Source organism: Anabrus simplex, chromosome 1, assembly GCF_040414725.1.
Source record: "Anabrus simplex isolate iqAnaSimp1 chromosome 1, ASM4041472v1, whole genome shotgun sequence".
Lineage (NCBI taxonomy): Eukaryota > Metazoa > Arthropoda > Insecta > Orthoptera > Tettigoniidae > Anabrus > Anabrus simplex.
This window is the reverse complement of record NC_090265.1, coordinates 732,603,270-732,623,636: the sequence shown is the minus strand read 5'-3', so window position 1 is coordinate 732,623,636 and position 20,367 is coordinate 732,603,270. Positions and strand designations below refer to the sequence as shown.

The 20,367-nt window shown below is 38.8% G+C and overlaps 1 protein-coding gene across 4 annotated transcripts in view; it reads right to left on the bottom strand.

Moving 5' to 3' along the window:
- Esyt2 (extended synaptotagmin-like protein 2) overlaps window positions 1–20,367 on the bottom strand; it is a 297,125-nt gene that overhangs the window by 174,938 nt on the left and 101,820 nt on the right. For all 4 annotated transcript variants that reach the window (XM_067136116.2, XM_068225186.1, XM_068225187.1 and 1 more), the window contains 2 exons: window positions 16,300–16,420; window positions 13,369–13,539 (listed from right to left, as the gene is read on the bottom strand). In XM_067136116.2, coding sequence (XP_066992217.2) covers window positions 13,369–13,539; window positions 16,300–16,420 — 292 coding nt within the window. The remainder of the gene's footprint in view (window positions 1–13,368; window positions 13,540–16,299; window positions 16,421–20,367) is intronic.

The window sequence follows — 20,367 nt, the reverse complement described above, 5'->3', positions numbered from 1 at the left end:
TGTTAAGCATTGCATTAGACACATATCACAATCATTATCATCACAATGACCACGATTATGCAAGTCTGTTCCCTTGAACAATAGTTAGACTGGTCCTAAGGACAATAAGAGTGAAGGACGAAGAGGATGGTAGAAGGTTTAAATTCTCACCTGAACAAAAACAAGGAGAAACAAGTCAATTACCAAAGTTATTCACAAGCTTTGATTCGTACCCAGGAAGTGTATCAATAGAAACCAGTATGGCAAAAGCACAGCAATATAGGGGAAAAAAACACAACAAATGATCTTAACAATCAAACAATGCATAGACAACAAAATGCACACACAAGGCAAAACAAACAGATGAATCACTCTGTAGGCCTGGGGACAAGAGAAACAAGTCACTGACATGCCAACAAGCCAAATACACTTCACGTGTCATCAGGATGGCAGAGAGGCTAGTCAAAGCTACACAATTTTATAACTGCAATATCTTTTTCAAAAACCATCCTTGCTAGATAATCTGAACTAGATGTAAGCATGCTATATCTATGAGGGCACTTCCCATACAAACTGGAATTTCAATTTTACATTCCAGGGATTCAGTCAACAGTCACTCTTGTACATAATCTCCTAATTTAGAAAAGTTTTCCCAACAAATCATCAGTTTGTGATTTCATCCACTGAGAAAGAATGGGGACTTGTCTACCTACACACAGTTGCACATGAACTCTTCGCTCACATTATTGTAGAATCACTATCCCCCACCACCTTTCTGAGTGGTCCAAACAAATTATAACCACAGGGCAATAGATCTGGGCTGTAAGGAAGGTGTTCTAGTGGTGTCAGGGGAATTTCTTCCAGCTTAACATGCATAAAAAGTACATAATCTGCTTTACATCGCATCGACACAGATAGGTCTTATCGCAACGACGGGATAGGAAATTGCTAGGAGTGGAAAGGAAGCGGCCATGGCCCTAAGGTACAGCCTGGTGTGAAAACGGGAAACAACAAAAATGACTGCAATGGGATTCGAACCTATCATCTCCTGATTGCAAGCTGATAGCTACGTGACTGCTGTATGAAGTCTTGCATTATCGTGGCGAATAATGAGTCTCAGACTGGATGTGTTCCGATAGGCAGCCTTCACTGTTCTTCGTTCAATCAACTGACAAAATCCCAAAAAACAGCTGCAAAGGACCTTTTCAACTGACATGCACCTTTTGACATTCACAGGCAGAGCTTACCCTCTCTTCTGCCACTCTGTGCTTGCTTATTTGGATGTAGGGGCATAGTGACAGACCCAAGTTTCATTACAAGCATTATGGTGCAAAAATTCATCTTCCTCACAGCAAGTCAGGAGCTTCTGGCAAATATCCAGACTAGCACATTTTTGTGGCATGGTAAGGAGAACAGGAACCCACACGCTGAACACTTTCTGGTAGTCGGCCTCTGTAATAATTTATTCCTACTGCTGATGCAATATTTCCGAAGGCATTATAATAAGAGCATGAACATTTTGTTCTGCAACCTTTGTCTGGGGCCATTGTTGGTGTGCTTCATTTTTCAGTTTCCTGTCCCAATGAAAGCTTGTGCCAATTAAACACTTGCATCTTTGAAAGCATTTGTTACACAAACTGTGTCTGCAGTCTTCTCAAATTTCACCAGGTCTGACCATTTCTTTGGCTAGAACCTTTATGATGGTATGTTGCTTCTTCAACCATACAAGAACCCATAACTGACTACTTCACTCTCTCATTTCACTATTGACGAGGGGAAAGTCTCACCATGCCAGACAAGTGAGAAACTGGCTTAATACATCCCCAACACTCTCCATTCAAGGCCACAAACTGGTCCACTGGGTACTTCAGTAGCTAGATGAAAATTCCGGTTCACATTTGTGTTGGTGTATGTCAAATGTATAACTTCTGTTTTACAAGTAGTTTGTAAAGTTAGAAGGCAATTTTTTACTGTCAGAAACTTATTCATAAAATCTCAAGTGACAATTTAATTTAAACAACACTCTTTTACAAGTTGTGTTTAAATGATGAATTATAAAAACATAAGTGCAAATTTTAACGTGAATATGTTTGTTAGTAAAAGCTTGATCATAATTCTCTGAATCATTTTTATATTATTATACTGAATATGTAATGGAAATCATGAAAATATTTCAGAAGTACAAATATGAAAAGAACAGGGGAATACACAGAAAGACAAACTGCTGTCGCCGGGCTGAGTGGCTCAGACTGTTGAGGCGCTGGCCTTCTAACCCCAACTTGGCAGGTTCGATCCTGGCTCAGTCCAGTGGTATTTGAAGGTGCTCAAATACGCCAGCCTCGTGTCGGTAGATTTACTGGCACATAAAAGAACTCCTGCAGGACTAAATTCCGGCACCTCGGTGTCTCCAAAGACCGTAAAAGTAGTTAGTGGGACGTAAAGCCAATAATATTATTATTATTATTATTAAACTGCTGTCAGCAAAGGATAAACAAGGGACAAGCCTGAAAAAATGAATGAGCACGGTCTAACCAAACATCTTCACATAACGTTAGGCATTCATTTGCTGGTGAGTACGTCAAGGGCGTAGGTTATAGGTTCTTAAATGGTTGAAGTAACCATGAAGTAACCAACTCTGGAACCAAAGCTCTACTCCTGGAGGTCATTTTTCTTTCTTGTTCTCTTCTATAAGATCGTGCCTTGGGTATAAATAAATAAATAAATAAATAAATAAATAAATAAATGTAGAAAATACTTGAAAAAGAAAACGTAAGATAACAATTATACTAAAAAAGAAACATGGTAACAATTTTTAAGAAAAACTGGGCTGAGTCGCTCAGACTGTTGAGGCGCTGGCCTTCTGACCCCAACTTGCAGGTTCGATCCTGGCTCAGTCCGGTGGTATTTGAAGGTGCAAAGATATGACAGCCTCATGTCGGTAGATTTACTGGCACATAAAAGAACTCCTGCGCGATTAAATTCCGGCAAATCAGCATCTCCGAAAACCGTAAAAGTAGTTAGGGGGATGTAAAGCAAACATTATTATTATTATTATTATTATTATTATTATTATTATTATTATTATTATTATTATTATTATTATTATTATTATTATATTTTAAAAAATTGATTGGATGTGATGATAAATGACGGGATCAGTGTATGCTGGCAGAAGTTGGAACAAAAGTTGTCTGTGTTCGGATATCATTCTAATACGAGTTTTCATTTTCAAGTAGTTTCTAAATTGATTTATTCATATACCGTATATATCTCGCATAATTAACGCCCTTGCATAAGTTACGCATCACAATATTTTTTTGACAAAAAGAAATGTTCATGTATTTGACACACCCACTTCTTTGAACATCCATCACGCAGCTCCGGATGCGTTTTGAAATAAAGATGTCATCTATTCAGGTAGCAGCCTACCTATTGCAAAACTGGGCATTCCAAATACCCGGCAACGTGCTGTTATCAGCCGGTAGGAAATTTCACTCATTTTCTTCAGGAAATAACAGAGAAGTGCACTTCAAGCAACCAACAAGTCTCGCAAACCATTTCACGGACCAAAAAGTGGCAGGTTTACGAAAGTAGGGGAGGATCTATTAAAGTGTATGATTATGTAACGCAACTTGGATATGGACTTTCTCACAAAATGCTGTATATTAGCACGAGAAATAGCTGCTGCACAGGGAATCAGTGTCTCGGATTTGAAGGTTAGCCGAGGCTTCATTAATTTTATGAACAGAAATGGACTTTCTCTTCAACGAAGAACAACATTATACCACAAAATGCCGAATGATTTCAACCAAAAAGTAATTGATTTTCATCGTTTTTTGATTGAGAAGCGTAAAGTGAAGGAATATTTGCTCTCCCAAATAGGACCCACAGGTGAGACGCCAATCAGTTTTCGTATGCCACAAAATCAAACAATCGATAAGAAAGGGACACTGAGTGTTATCGTACACGCTACCGGAAGAGAAAAAGAACGATGTACTGCAAAGCTTGCTACAACAGGTGATGGCAGAACCTTATGTTGTTCTAAATGAAAAACAATGCCTAAAGTAAAATATCCGCGAGGGATCCACGTTTGTATCCAAGAACAAGCATGGATGGACACGTCACTCGTACAAGATTGGATACGAACGGTTTGGGGAAATATAGCAGGGTTCCCTCCTTTGATGCCCGGCCCTACTCATGTTGGACAGTTTTCTTTTTCTAGTATGTCATTATTATGTACGGTACTTACATGAATTGTACTTTTATTCGTACATGTTTATTTCACTTCAGGCCGTATTGTCAGCTCATAACGGGAAGAATATTTTCCAGTGTCTGTACTTCAAACCCACGTGTCCAACTTACCTACTTTACTTTTCAGAAAGAAATTCACGCTGAAATTTTACGCTAAATGATGATTATCCGCAAATGAGTAAACCCAATTGTAAATAATTTTTTAAATATCTGAATTCCTCGAATAATTTATGCATCCGAAGTTTCTGCCTGTATTTTCAGTGAAAAAAGTGTGTTAATTATGCGAGAAAATATGGTATTATAATTTCGACAGACTGAAGAACCAAACAGTTATAAACTGACTGGGTCAAAACTGAAAAGAAATGGCTTCAAAATTTTACAAACTTGGCATTTGTTTGCACCAGAAAACAAACAGCAGCCTATGGGTATAAACAACGTCCACTGGTGGCAATAGGAAATATGAGAGTTTGCAGAAGTCCATGTTTATTGCAGTGTTTTTCCATAGACTAGTTCATTTTGCCATTTAGCTTCTCGTGAAGTCTGCAGTTTCACAGTCTTCTGTATTGGTAACAACTACGTATTCAAAATGGTTGATGGTTTCACAATGTCAGCATTGTTGTCCTAGACTTTCTCATCTCAAAGTCGTATGTTCTACTCCGGAAGTCTAATCTCACTGTAACAGCTGTTAATTCTATTAGAACTTTGGAAATTACAAGGGAGTCATCTGTATAAGGAAGGTGGCAGATTTTCTCCCCACCAACTATTCTGCCGTCACCGAAACAACCGAATCCGATGTAAACAAAGAACATTGTGTATCCGTATGTATCCATCCATGGTCTGAACGCTGATTGGAAACTCACTGGGGGGGCTACTCCCAAGTACATGGCCTGTCTTGAAACTGTCGTTACTTCGCTTGATCGCGGTGATTACATCAGAGTTAGCCCTACACAGACTGTTTCTGGATATCACTGATGTCAACATGTAGTTGACACGCAATGGCGATGCAGATTATGAGACAAATTATACACACTCTCAGCGAAGAATAAACAACAATCAATGGCAAATGACATCTGGATATTTAACATCTCAGAAAAGTAAGCGAGATTTAAATTTATGGCCGAAACATAAATGCACAATAAATCAATCACAACAGCACATGGGTAAAACTTCACACATTTGATATTTCAATAAAATAAAATTCTAGATGGGAACTTATAGCACAGAAAAGGCAATATTAAAACAGCAAAAAAGGGCAGTACTTTATAACAAATCAGAATCTGATAAAGGACAAACTCCTTCCAAGTCGGATTCCTCTCTTTCCTCATCATCAATTTTCGCCCAGCCTGCCTAAATGCATGAATTTTCCTCAAATAATCCTTCCGCCAAAGCAGTATGTCTTTGCGATCAAAAACAAGGTTTTTCTCATTTCTTTTTACAAATTCGAAACCTATTTCCCGAAGCAGCTTGTAAAATGTGGTTCTTTTAAAATTGAGTAGTTTGGGATAATCATTTACAAAATCCATTACATTTTTCACTGTTGGCTGTTTGTTTCTCTCGAAGAGCTGATGTACTTTACGCCGCACAGAATAACAAATTCATCGCACTGAATTTCTAACACAGGTTTCTGGTGCTTCTTCGATTTCCCAGGTGTTGTTACCAATCCTTGGTGCAGTCGTTCTCTGCGTGCGGAATTAATGCTCCATTCTCAAACACCAGTGAACTTGGATGTTAACTTCACAATATCCTTTAAAGCTAAAGTCAGGTATTTCTCAGAAAATTTATGAAACGCATTCAATACAATTGTCTTCTCACCACTTTTCAAAGGTTTCCCTTCGCGATGCTTAACAAACTCAACTCTGTGATCTATACTGCACAAGAACTAGTAATGTCACAGTCACTCACGTGCTGTATCTGTTTGCTTTCCATGCTCACAGCTTAAGAAATGGCAGGTCAAGTATGAGCGCATGCGTCCCTGGCGCTCTTCAATTTGAAATGCTTGTTTCTATTAAATAACAATGAATACAAATCCTTTTCTAATATATTTTTCTGACTTAAATTATTTGAGGAATTATATTTTGGACATTTTGCATGTAGGATCGCATTAGCCATGATGTGGCTAAAAACTAGTTTCGTGTCCGAGCGTAGATGTCCTGCGGCAGCACTAACAAATAAACGTTAACCCCAGCACATGCTCATGTTTACACCACGACAAGTTCTCTGGGTGAAATCTATATAATATTCATCTCTACTATTACATCATCACTGATGACATCCTGGTTGTGGAGTCTCGTCTGTTGGGCCCAGCTGTTCTTCATTCTCCAGGTAGCTGAAAGTCAAGGGCTCTTTTGGCCGCACAGTTTTCATTCTGTTTGTTCACCTTTTCGAACCATACCACCTGCTTATGCTGAACCCTTTCCGTTAGATGTAACAGGCTTCTGATGAGCTGATTTTGGATGGGAGCTATCTTCGAAAACTACTGCCGTCAGCATTTTCACCTCCGTGGCATTTAGACGACGCTTGTGGTTTTCATACAATGTCCCTCTTATCGTAGAACACATGCCAATGTTGTTTCCACTTGAGCCAGCCTGCTCTGATTCTCTAATTTACAACCTCATCACATCCACCCCAGCTTTTCCACCACAGAGATGAGGTATTTAAAACTGCTGCATGTCTGGATTGGTTGGAAATTTAGCACGTAGAGTGAAGATGTTTGGTCTTTGAGCAGCTCACTGTCTTCTAGCACTTTACACTTTTTTTTTTTTTTTTTTCTTTTCTTTTCCAAATACCTCCTGAAGCAATACCATGACCCATCATCAGCAAGCAGTAATGTCTCAAGAAGTATATCTGCGATCTCCGATATCAGGAAAGTCATGACAATTATGCAAAGGAGCGGGCTGAGAACACTGCCCTGTTACACATCAACCTTGACTGGAAGAGGTCTTGATACACCTGTATGACGTACCCTCTATAAATAAGGGGAGACTTCTGTCGCAGCCACAGTGCTAATGCATCGTATATAATCATCATCATCATCATCATCATCATCATCAATGTTCTACTCCAGTCGCCCGGATGTGGTTAACAAGCCTCCTCCAGTCTTTTCTGCCCTTCCACTTTTCCTGCTCCATTACTTCCGCCACATCCAATCCAGCTTCTCTAATGCCTTTACAAATCTGATCCATCCACCTTCTTCTCAGTCTTTCAACTGGTCTCTTTCCTTTAACTTCTCTTTCCAATTCCCTTCCTGCTACCCATTCCTTTCCCATTCTTTTTACATGTCCAAACCACTCAGTTTTGCTTTCTGTATCTTCTGTACTAACGGTTCTATTATTAAGCTCCTCTCTGATTTTAATATTTTGAATTCTATCTCTTCTTGTCTTTTTAACTGATGTTCTTAAACATTTAATTTCTACTGCTTGGATCTTGCTATCTTGTCTCTTATTAGTTAGCAGTGTTTCTAGTCCGTATCTTACAATTGGTATGAAATACAATTTGTATAATGTTAATTTCATTCTCTTGGGTTCTTTGTCATCCCATAAAAGCTTGATAAAATGTTGTACCTTTACTTAGTCTGTTAATTTCAGGGTTGATTTCATTTCTTCTAATAATAATGCTACCCAGATATGTAAACTGTTGTACATTTTCTAGTCGTTCTCCGTCCATGTTCAGTTGGCTTCTCTTTTTCTCTTTTCCATAGTGCATGACTACAGTTTTCTTTTTACTAATTACCATTCCAAACTCCTTCAGATTTTCATTCCAAATGTCCAGTCTCCTTCGTCCTTCCTTTTCTCCCTTTCCCCAACTCACCACATCATCTGCAAATACCAAAGCATTCACTTCATCACTGCTGACACTCTGTTTTACGCGTTTTATGATTTTATCCATCAATATAATAAACAATAATGGCGACAGTGCACTTCCTTGCTTGAGACTTTTTTTGTATGTTTCAGAGTCACCATTCGCCACTTGTACACTGCTTTTACTTTCATGATACAACATTTTTATCTTGTCAATTAAATATTTTGGTACATTCCTCTCCAGTAGGCATTCCCATATATGTATTGTATACATACCTGCCAACTTTACGAAACCAAAAATCAGGAGATTTTGATACGAAAATCAGGAAAAATCAGGAGATACAATTGGTCAAAACAGCTTATTCTACATGTCTTGAGATATACAGGAGTACTATGGTATGTACCGTAACACTTCTCTCAAAACCCAACTGTTGCTATGCGAGTGAAATGAACGATCTTTGATAAGCCTACCGAAAACAGTATGAACTCATGATCCACACATGTTAATCAGTCATGCACTTAGATGACATTACTTAGCAAATACATAGATTAATATATTGCATCACGCACCCGTGCGATTATGCGAAGCGCAACGCCATTTTTATCAGGAATAAATTCAAATTTGCCGGAATAATCTCCAAATGGCTCCTAAAATCTTTGAAATGATGTCACTAAATAACTAAAAACTTGGCAGGTTCGATCCTGGCTCAGTCCGGTGGTATTTGAAGGTGCTGAAATACGTCAGCCTCATGTCAGTTCGTAGAACTCCTACGGGACTAAATTCCGGCACCTCGGCGTCTCCTAAAACCATAAAAGTAGTTAGTGGGACGTAAAGCCAGTAACAATATTATTTACATTACCAAAATAGGCACAGGCCAGAGTAAAGTGTAGCTTCCACCGAAGTCCCAGTCAACATCCATGGCTGTGACAATATGGAAGTTGCTGGGGTATGGGCAGTGCTGAGTAATGACATTCAGAGCATGACTAGTGCATCTGAGTGTTATGAAAGGTGCTGCTCATAGGGTCAGTCATGCTGCAATAGTACTTTCTGATCCAGTGAGGAAAGCAATGGCAAACTACCTCACTCCTCATATTGCCTAGTATGCCTCATTTTGGTGCTGCCATTGGTTTTTGGGGTTTCCTTATAACCGCATAACCGTTGGTGGTGCTGTTTGAGGATCCAACCAGCCTCTGGGCTGATGACCTAACAGACAGACATACCAAAATAGACACCAAATCTAGCGACTAGACTGATGTGAACACGAACATAGCACGCGAGAACGAGACATTTACAATCGATATACACGTCGCGATATACAGGTTTCAATAAACATCGCACATTCGCGCGAATTTCTCGTATTAATACACGTAGATATTTCATTTGAAAGTGGCCAATGAGCAAAGGACTTCTGGCTACTGGCGTACAATGCTGAAATGGCAGAATTTGAAAACAAATGTTTGAAGTTCACTAAAAATAAGCTAAAATCGGGAAGAAATGACAGAATAATCGGGAGGCGAGAAAAACTGTCGAAAATCGGGAGTCTCACGCGTAAATCAGGAAAGTTGGCAGGTATGCGTATATAATGATTTGGTAAACATTAGTAAGTACTTATACAAAATAGTGAAGGCTTCCCCAGCTTCACAGAGCAGTGTATAGAAATAATATAAATGAAATAAGTGTTGTGCTTGGAAGTTGCTGGGTCCCCCCTCATTAAGTAGTTCAGATACAGCAAAGGATGTTTCATGCAAAAGGATTCTATGAACAATGCTCTAATACAATAAGCACTGGCACTGACATTTAATGAGCAAGGTAAAGCAAACCTCTGTGCCACCATTACACCAATTCTCAACTTAAATGTTTCAACTCTGATTTAAAAAAATCACCAGAGAATGCATTCACCCCTGAAACAGCTGAAAAGAGGCAACTGCATCACATTCTTTTAGAACCAATGACTATTCAGATCGTAGAGTTTGTGTTGTCTACAATCAAGGATGGAAAAAAAAAATTGGAACATTTGGTTGCAAATATAAAAAATAAGTCAACCAGAAAACTAGAGAAAAAAGTAGACAGGAAAAGCCATAAATATGCAACAGAGACAAGAAACATCATGAAACAATGCACTAACAATGCAATATTAATTATCCTTTCTACAACTAGTCAGATATATGTTACCACACACTTGATAAAAACAGTTCATAACTTCTCCCAGTCTTACAGATATAACTGTAGTTTCTCTGCCACAAAAGAAACAAGAGATGCTTCAATTTAGGTGAAAATCCAAATATTACTGGTATATGTAATCAATTAAGTACTACAATTCCTGAAGCATTAAAATGAAACATTCATCGAATTTCAGTTCACAGATGTACGCAATAAGGATTCCTAGTTCTCTACTAAATAAAAATGATGATGTAATACTGCACAAAGTATTTGAGAGATGGATAATAATTTGTAGCAAATACATTAACAAAATGAGAAGGCAAGGGTGAAGGTGGTTACCCTTGGTTTGGAACCTTTGACATTCATGATACTGCAAATCTGGCAGGAAAAATTTCTCCATGACAATTGTCAACCATCTTTGGAAGATCAGAATAAAGGAATGAAGTTTACAATCTACCGTGTCATAAGGGAAATCTCCAACAGTGATCATATTTATCAAACATTTTTAGCTCAGCACAAAACTGAGATGCTGCAGCGAAAAGATAGATTTTTCTTTATCTTCACAAAAGAAAAAAGTGAACATTTTCCCAACCAATGGATACTTAATCCATGACTTTTCCTGCCTCTTATTATTTTCCAGTTTTCTAGGATTTCCTCATCAAAATATAACAGAATGAACAACAATCAATTATATTGCAAGAGTGTCATTTTCAATTTTCACCAAAAGCTAATAATGCAAAGAAACCCAGAGTTTCAGCAGGTAATTACTAAAAGTTTATAATGCCATAGTCGTTAATGTGGCTATACTGTTCTACAAATGAAGAGTCATTTCTCACATTACAAACCAGAAAATGACAGAACTTAACATGCAGCAACCATTGCAGCAGGTCACACCTAGAGAGGAAACAATATACAGCTAGAAGAGAACATCAAGATCATTGTATTTTCATGCAGAGAAACACGTGTTTAAGAAAAAATTGAATTGTATTATTTCAAAAATAGTTTTGAACCCTAAAACATACTTTGCCACATAATATATGTAATGGGTTAAAGAGGGGAAAGTGGTGAAGAGGAGAATCCTTCAATGAAGGCAAAATGGTTTAGTTTGGGAACAGGAAGACCAAGAGGAAAAGTTCATCACTGCATTCAATATTTGTCCGCTGTAAAATCAAACATCTAGGACCAACAAACAAAGAGCCTTAACACGTGTGGAATACGTGCCTAGTGCATGCGTATCATGCAGCAGAGGTCAAGGAAAAGAACCGCCTGCCACTATCATCTTGCACTTTCTGTAATCCTGACATACTAGCTGGTTCAGCCATAGTCTGATTGGCACAAGCATATTCCTGTCACTGCATTTTTACTTTCTATCACATACCATCCTTTTTTGTAACCTTTCAGCAATTTCACGAGAATTCTAATTGCTTCCATTATGGCAATAAATTATTATTATAACATTATTGCAGAAAGCTTTGTTAATTACCAAGAACTCAAAATAATCATTTTTGCATGTGGCATATTATTTTTTTTGTTGTTTTATGCATATTTTTCCCAGATCACAAACAATGCAGTTCCACCAACGTTATGAAGCCTAAAAACCGCAAGTTTCGACCAAAGAAAAACTGCCACAGTGGATGTACAGAGATATTCTGAAGTGATGTACAGTTCCACACAACAAACTTGCTGCCTTCTAAACATCTGCAGTGAACGTATTAAGCATGAAGCAACAAATATATTTCAGAATGAGTGCACGGATCCTATCGTCTTTTTTAAAAAAAATTGCTTTTATAGTCATCACCCAAGGAACTCCTGGGTTGCGCTGTGGGTCATTGACCTCCATCCATTTCTTGCACCTCGCTGGAGACTCTGGGGTACTCATCAGAGTGTGCTAACCTGTATCAATCTTCATCTCAGGTCTCTTTCCTATACTTTCCACATGAAGACTGAAGATATGTCAAGACAGTCCAGTGTTCTCCCTAGGTGCACCGCCCTGCCATTTTTAACAGATGTCACAAACCCGTATGGCACTCCACAGCAACCGAGTGGGAAGTCCTGGAGTTTGATTATGAACGAACAGTAGAACACTACAAGTTAATAATACCCTGTTATGTCTTATTTTGCAGTTAATGTTTTAATGTTTACTTGTCTGATATTACTGTTAATGCTCTCTGTGGATCAGTCGGCCTCCGTATCTCAAGATAGCGGGTTCAGTAGAGAAGAAGGTGATGCAACTGCCCAACTGATGAAGTGTAAGCTATAAATATTTTTAATTCTCAATGTGATAAAACACTTTCAAAAGAATTAAGTTGTAAATGCACCTAGAGGTAGTCCGATTTTTGAAGGGCAGAGAAAAGTCCATTCGACATTTCATATCGTATGATATCGGCATGTAAAAGATAGCTAGTGACATATTTGGTGTTTACCTCACAAAATTCACTAAAACTAAGACACTCAAGAGAGGTTTGGTTTACTCTATCATCTAGTAGGTCTAGAGTAAAACAGAACATCAAAATTGACGAGCAAGCAGCCAGGTGGTGTCAAAAGAAGATTCTTGCACACAGTGGCTGAGGCCATACGATTATTATTAATGCCCTGGGGGGAATAAATTGAAATTTTATATTTTTTCACGTAGTATTCCCTGCCCAGCTACTGATTCCTGCCACCCAGCTGATGAAAATTTCTGGGGAGAACACTGCGGCCTCTCAACAAGTGATGAAGGTGGAAAGCAGAAATGGGCACATCAGAGGCTGAGAAAGACTGGGATTGATGAGCAGGATTTTCTGTAATTTTGTTACCAGGGTTTTGAGCACAATTATATACAATAGTAATTTCTGAAGTGATCTTATGATAGAGAAAAAAATATGAATAATCATATGCCACTGGAAGTTAGAATAATTATTAACACACTATGTAAATTAAGCACTGAAAATGAAAAACACCAGTACCACTGTAACTATAATTCTCTTACCATCGAATTGCTCATCGAAGAAAATTCAAAGTCAGTTCATAGCTTGAAACTCCAGAACAAACCTGCATTTGTAAGAGAGATTCTTCGTTCTTTGCTGAAGATACCGATGACTCATCTGTTGCAACCCTTCATGAACAAGAGACAAGAAACAAAACAAGGCAATGCTCTCTTGCACTAGGGGATGAAGAGACTAAAGAAGGCTGAGGTCTCACCTCGCACCAGTAATTCCACTTGGGGTTCACCGTGTTATTAATGGTATGCGTGCGGAACTCCTCGGCTCCCACATTGATGATGGTGTAGGGGTCCGACTTCCCCTTGCCCAGCATGCTGATATCCTTCTTCATTAGGTCCTTGGCCTCCACTACATGCATTCTTAGCACACCCTGAAACAAAAAACAATCACGCTCAAACACATGTATACTGTAAAAACAAACACTCCCTCCCCTTGGATGATTTACCTTCTCTGTGTCTAACCCTACGTAACTGTGTAGCAGCCTTTCAATTTTCCCATCACTGTGTACACTCACACTGACAGAGTGACAAGAGTAAAATTCAAGCCTATAAAATGAAATTCCAAAGAAGTGTGATTGGAAAGACAGAGTGAGAAATAAAAAATGTAAGGAAGAAAATTGGAGGAGAAAACTTGAATGACAGAATTGAGAAGGATGGACTAAGATGGAATGGGCAAAAAGAGAATGAAGGAGGGAAGGTCAAGGAAACAGATGTTGGAGGCTAAGATTAAAAGAAAGAGAGCAAGTAGAAGGAACCTGAAATGGAACAAAATTATAGAAAGGAATGGTGGAAGAAGAGACAATGCTATTGTTTTCATGTCCTATTAACTACTTTTTTGATGGTTTCTGGAGACGCCGAGGTGCTGGAAGTTTGTCTCGCAGGAGTTCTGCCGATAAGAGGCTGATGTATTTGAGCACCTTCAAATACTACCGGACTAAGCCAGGATCAAACCTGCCAACTTGGGGTCAAAGGGCCCGGCGGGAAGTAGAGAAGAAGGTGATGCAACTGCCCAACTGATGAAGTGTAAGCTATAAATATTTTTAATTCTCAATGTGATAAAACACTTTCAAAAGAATTAAGTTGTAAATGCACCTAGAGAGATGTAGATGTGTCCCGAATATTAAACCAAGAGAAAGTTCGCTACGCGAGTCCAGGAAGGGAGGTGGCTCCTTCCTTTTTCACCAGCCATCATCTGCAACTACTACTAAAAATGTCCTTCCATACCCTGAAGGGGTACGGCAGGCCTCCTAGTGGGTTACACACTCTATTAGGCAAAGGAGATTTGAAGCGGTGATTGACGGTGCAGGGGAGGGGGTGGCTGTGGCGTATAAAAGGATCTGTCCTGGCAAGACAATGGAAAAGCATTCTCATGACAGCCAACAGTCGGGACAAGTCCCTCCGCCTCCCAAATGCAGAGGTGCAAAGCTAGTAAAACTAGCTGCTCTGCTCCGTCCATATGCAACCAAAGGCAAGAGGTTTCACTATGCTAGGAGAGGTCACACACAATGGGCCGACTGCAAAAGTAGACAACGTTTACCTAAACAACATCCAAGCCGATCATGATCTTCCATTCCATAAACAATGTTCAGCCGGTGTTTAGCTCGACGTCATTTAAAGTTTCAATATTGGTTTGAAAATGGAAACAGAAGTATCCTGCATGCATCTCTTCGCTTGTCGCAACCAATGAAATTCATCAGTGTGTGCACTAAACATTAGTCAGCTGTCATCTTTCTACACATTACTCAAATACGGCTAAACAAGAGCACGACTTGCCAACAGACAAGAATATCCCTTTCGCTGGAAATACAAACTCATAATATTATCAACACTAAAGCGACACACCACCGTACGAGGAAGTGTAGCTTCGATTATAGTGTTGTTATGGTGAGTGTAATCTAAATAGCTTCTGCAATGGGAAGTTGAAACTATAGTACTGTGTTGTACAGGCCATACAGATGTAGCTTGCATTCTAGATAGCATACATTCAAAACACACCATCGGCAGCCCTGAAGATTGTTTTCCATAGTTTCCCCATTTTTACGTCAGGCAAATACTGGAACTGTTATTATGGCCACTGCCCCTCTTCTTTCCTAGTCCTTGATTTTCCTACCTCATATTTGCCAAAAATTTACCTGAATTAGCGGAACGATTATCCGCAAAACCCCATGCACACAACTTACTTTTTAGTGTCACTATCATGTGTGCTTACTTGGTAGTAAATGTAATCAATGAATTCCTCCCAGTTGATGTATGCAACAGCCCTCTGATGATTGGGACAAGTTATTCTGATATGGATGTAGTCGAAGTGGAATAAAATTCTGGGGAAATTATCCCAAATATAATAAAATATATCGGTTGCCAAGAATTGTAGTCAAATTGACATTTACCGCACAGTTCCTTGTGTCATATGTTTCATGGTACATAACCTCCGATTGCGATTCACTCCTAAAATTTGAGGTTAAACAGTGTTCTCGGCAGTGTTTAAAAAGGGCTGGTTGAACATTGGTTTTAGACTGTGTCAAAGTGTTAACGTCTTTGCAATGCGGCAGCCATACTTAGACATTTTTTTTACCTGTAAACATTGTCTATATACAGTTTCTGCAATCGGCCCATATGTTAAGCTCTGGAATTATTTTTTTTAAAGAGATGTTGTTATACAGAACTAATACTTGAGGGTACGGTCACTATGCATTTCCGTTTCAAGTCAAGCCCATCATAAATTAGCAAAACAAAAAAATTCCTTGCAAAATTACCCGTGGCTCAAAGAAGTCTTATTTATGGAAAGGCTACTGAGGGCACCGCCCTGGAAGAGTACACCACTTTAAGGAGACTGGAATGTACAACCTAGGAGGTAAACAACAGTAAACAAGCTCAGCTTTGTGCTACACCAGATGGGTTGGTTCTAGGAAAGGATGGACATATTTTCCAGGTTTTACAAATCAAGTATCTGATATGGTACAGGTTTAGTGGGTTTATAATTCACATTCCATTTTGCATCATTATCAGTGCTTCAGTCATGACTAGCTTTGTGTGGCGTGCTCTAGGATGTATGTACCTGATGTGAAGGTCTACACACACAACCATGGTAATCCTCGCTCATAAAGCTGTATGTTGCACGTTCCGACACTCACCTCTGGCTCTGGAGTCTTCAGAGTCTTTGCTGCGACCATATCACTCAGCTGGATGGGCAGCTTGTTAGGTAGAACCATGATGCCAGCAATGATCTCGACAATGGTGCGACGCAGGATGTCGCTACAGCAAACAGGATCTCAAGTTACACAATTTTTTTTATTTACTTGTGTAAGAAGCATACTTAATCATACAGTTAAAAATAAAATAATATTTAAACTATTTAGAAAAATTAACAGACAAAGGAAATTGACAAAATTTACTGTACATCTAGATGGTGTTTTTCCAATACTGAGCGACACCTAGGGCGTTACATGTAACTAATCTCATGATTAGACCCATATTGAATTTGCTATAATATGCTTACAATATTGTGATTTTTTATTCCACCAATACAATTGGTTTTATGTTGTTAGATCATAATGCTACAACACTACTTTATAGGGACATGTTTCACTTGAATTTTAAGCGTCTTCAGCCTATATAATAATCTCAAGGTGATTTGCTTTGACAAATTTGTGCTTAATTATAATTCTAAAATTAAGTAATAAAATATATAAACATAGGAATTTTTTGAACACATTAATAGTTTAACAATATGAACGATTATACTAAAATTGGAATGACCATTAATTCTAAAAGATATTGACGTCCAAAACACAGTATCTTCAAATGTTGAAAATTTGGCTAAAATTGTTTTCTCAAAGTTCTAGTTTATTAAAAACAATTGTAATTTGACTTCTATGTTAAAATTTGAGTCGTAATTATAGTTAAGACTTATTGATGTCTGAATATTAAAATCTTGGATACATTGGAATTCAGCTTCAAGTTTCAATTGTGAGGTATAACACAAGGAGTAGAACCACAACAGATAACAGTCACCGTAATGTAACAAAGTTCACAAGGTTTTGTAGTAGCAGTCAAAGGGACGCACCATCATTCAAATATTATGAAAGAAACAAATCAATTCCTCAAGATTTTGGATTGACGTCCCTTTTGACTAAAACCCTCATAAATACAAACTACTACCAACGGAAAATATGATCATAAAAACAAGACTAGTTTGATGCAACTAATTAATTCAACATTTTACTGTTCAAAACTATTAAATTACAGTAGCAAGCCTTAGGCCCTTAATGAAAGAGATTTTGAAGAGCTCAATAAAAGAGGCCTTAAGGCCAATCTTGGATTTGGTCAGATCAAATTTCAAGTAAATAATGGAAAAACAAAACCTAGCGTTGGCAAGGATGGTACTGAAAATTCTACAGGCCAACCTACAAGATAACAAATCTGCTGTTGCCTATTTCGTCGGGAAGTTCAAGTCCGAAGCTATTGATGTGGCTCTTATACAAGAGCCATGGGTAGTTAAGGGCAGAGTAACAGGACTGGCGGAATCTGGAGGTAAGCTAATGTACGATACTACATCGAATATGCCTAGAACATGTTTACTTGTGAGCAGAAAACTAAAATGCCTTCTGTTGCAGGTACACTGTTCAAAGGAAGTGGCAGCCAAGATAAAACTTGGAAATTGGGAAGGTCCCAACATACTCTTCGATCTATTTATCACTTTCCTCAGAAACAATAATGCAGCCAACCTAAACTCAATCCTAAATTTAATCAAAGGTACTTTTCCAAGACAATTACACTTTCTCCCGCACCCTTCAGCCCCACCTTAAGCCCTCTTCCTAAGCCATATTTCATTTCAATACAAGAACTTACTGATTTCCATGATTATAATTTTTACAACACCCCATTTATACTTTATTCTTTGTTAAAAACCTCTTATTATGTATATTCCTTGTATTATTAACTATTACCATAACATCTCATTTCACTTGTTATTCTTTAAAATAATATTGTCTTAGGATTTCGCCACAAATGATCTTTGCTCCAATACGGCTGATGATGACCCCTAGATGGGTCGAAACTAGTACCGTATAATTTTGTAAATTTGTGAATATATTGTATTGAAAAGGTGGAAACATTTAAGTTATTATTATTATTACCCAGAGAAATAACCATAGGCTCTGCATACCTCACATATGACTCAACTAATCTGCCCCTATCAGAAGAAGTTGAGAACGTAATTTGCAGCGCAAAGAGGAAAGACGAACACCTAGTCCTTGGAGCAGATGCAAATTCACACCACACGGCATGGGGCAGCATGAACTGCAATGCAAGAGGTAAGTCTTTACTAGAGTTTATTACTGGAACTAAACCCATCAACCTGGGCCCAACGTTTGGGAAGCCGGGCTCTACCTGTCACCAGTCAGCACAAAGGGTGAGTGATAGAGGAGATGCATCGTAGGAAATGGAAGTGGATCGAGCATACATTACAGCGAGATAAAGACAACATAGCAAGACAAGCCCTGGAATGGAACCCACAAGGTATCAGGAGAAGAGGCGCACCAAGGAACACATGGAGGAGGAGTGTAATAGCAGAAGGGATGGAGAAAGGAGGGAAAATCTGGATCAAGATCAGGATGATGGCGCAGAACAGAGTCTGGTGGCAGAAGTTCATTGATTCCCTATGCTCTACTTAGGAGATACAGGAAATAAGTCAAGTCATTATTGGAAATGACTTGATGACACTAAACCTAGGAAACAAGCTTACATTTATAAATAAAAATCATAGGGAGGTAACAGACATTACACTAAGCACTACGCACATTGCAAACTTAATTAAAGACTGGAAGGTGCTGGAGGAACCATCATTGGCAGACCACCAGCACATCCAATTTGCAATAGATGCGAGACTATGTGGGATTGAGATGTACAGAGACCCAAAAAGAACTAACTGGGATAGAGAGACTAGGGAAGGCTGTACAAAAAATTCCAACTAATGTGAGAGGACAGAAAGAATTGGATGAGGCAGTGGAATTATTAGAAGAGGCCATTATAGACTCATTCCATGACAACTGTCCTCTCAAAGAAAAGAAAAACACAAAAAAAGTAAGGTGGTGGAACAACAAACTAGCCAAAATGAAAAAAGAGGTTAGGATGTTGTACAGAATATTATCTAGAAATGGTAGAAATGGTATGTGGGATGTATATCGTAGGAAACTCGCCGAGTATAACCTACAAATACGGAAAGCAAAAGGAAAATCTTGGAGACTGTTCTGTGAGAAAATGGAATCCACACTGAAACAGCAAGGCTCCAGAAGGTTCTGAAAGCAACCCATATAAATCAGGTGGGGACACTGGAGAAACCAGATGGGTCGCTTACTCAGGCGGGGAAGGACATGCTGGAGATGCTAATGGCATGTCACTTTCCTGAGGCTGAGGAGATGACAGAAGAAGAAACAGTTGGAACAAAGACCACAGCTCAAAGAGCACTCTGGAAGTGTGCCAACAGAATAATAAAACACAACCATGTAAAATGGGTAATTGATATGTTTCACCCTATAAAGGCTCCAGGGCCAGATGAGATACTTCCGATACTCCTATACGAAGGAAGGAAGATACTCGTCAATGCCCTGACGGACCTCTTCAGAGCTAGTCTAACCTTAGGGTACATGCTGAAATCATGGTCTGAAACTAAAGCAGTATTCATACCTAAGCCTGGAAGGGCAAACTATGCCCAAGCCAAAGCATACAGACCATTATGTTTAACCTCCTTCATGCTGAAAGCAATGGAGAAAATTCTGGATAAATATATCAGAAGATTGGTGCAAGTGAACTCAACATTACACAAAAATCGGTTTGCATATAGACCTGGCAGATCCACTGAAGTAGCACTCCACCAGTTGGTTTGTAAACTAGAGGAAAGCCTAGAATATAAAGAAATTTCACTGGCGGCATTTCTAGATATAGAAGGAGCCTTCAGCAATACAACCTATGACTCTACGATCAAAGCATTGGAAAAGAACAAGGTGAGTAAAACCGTCACCAAATGGATTAATCCATGTTAGACGGAAGGAAGATAAAAGCAACCCTGTTTGAAGAAACGCTGACGCTTAGGACCACCCGAGGCTGTGCTCAGGGAGGAGTTCTTTCGCCTCTGCTGTGGAACCTCGTGGTGAACGAAACCATGGCTACGCTCAATGAACAGGGTTTCTATATGCAAGGAT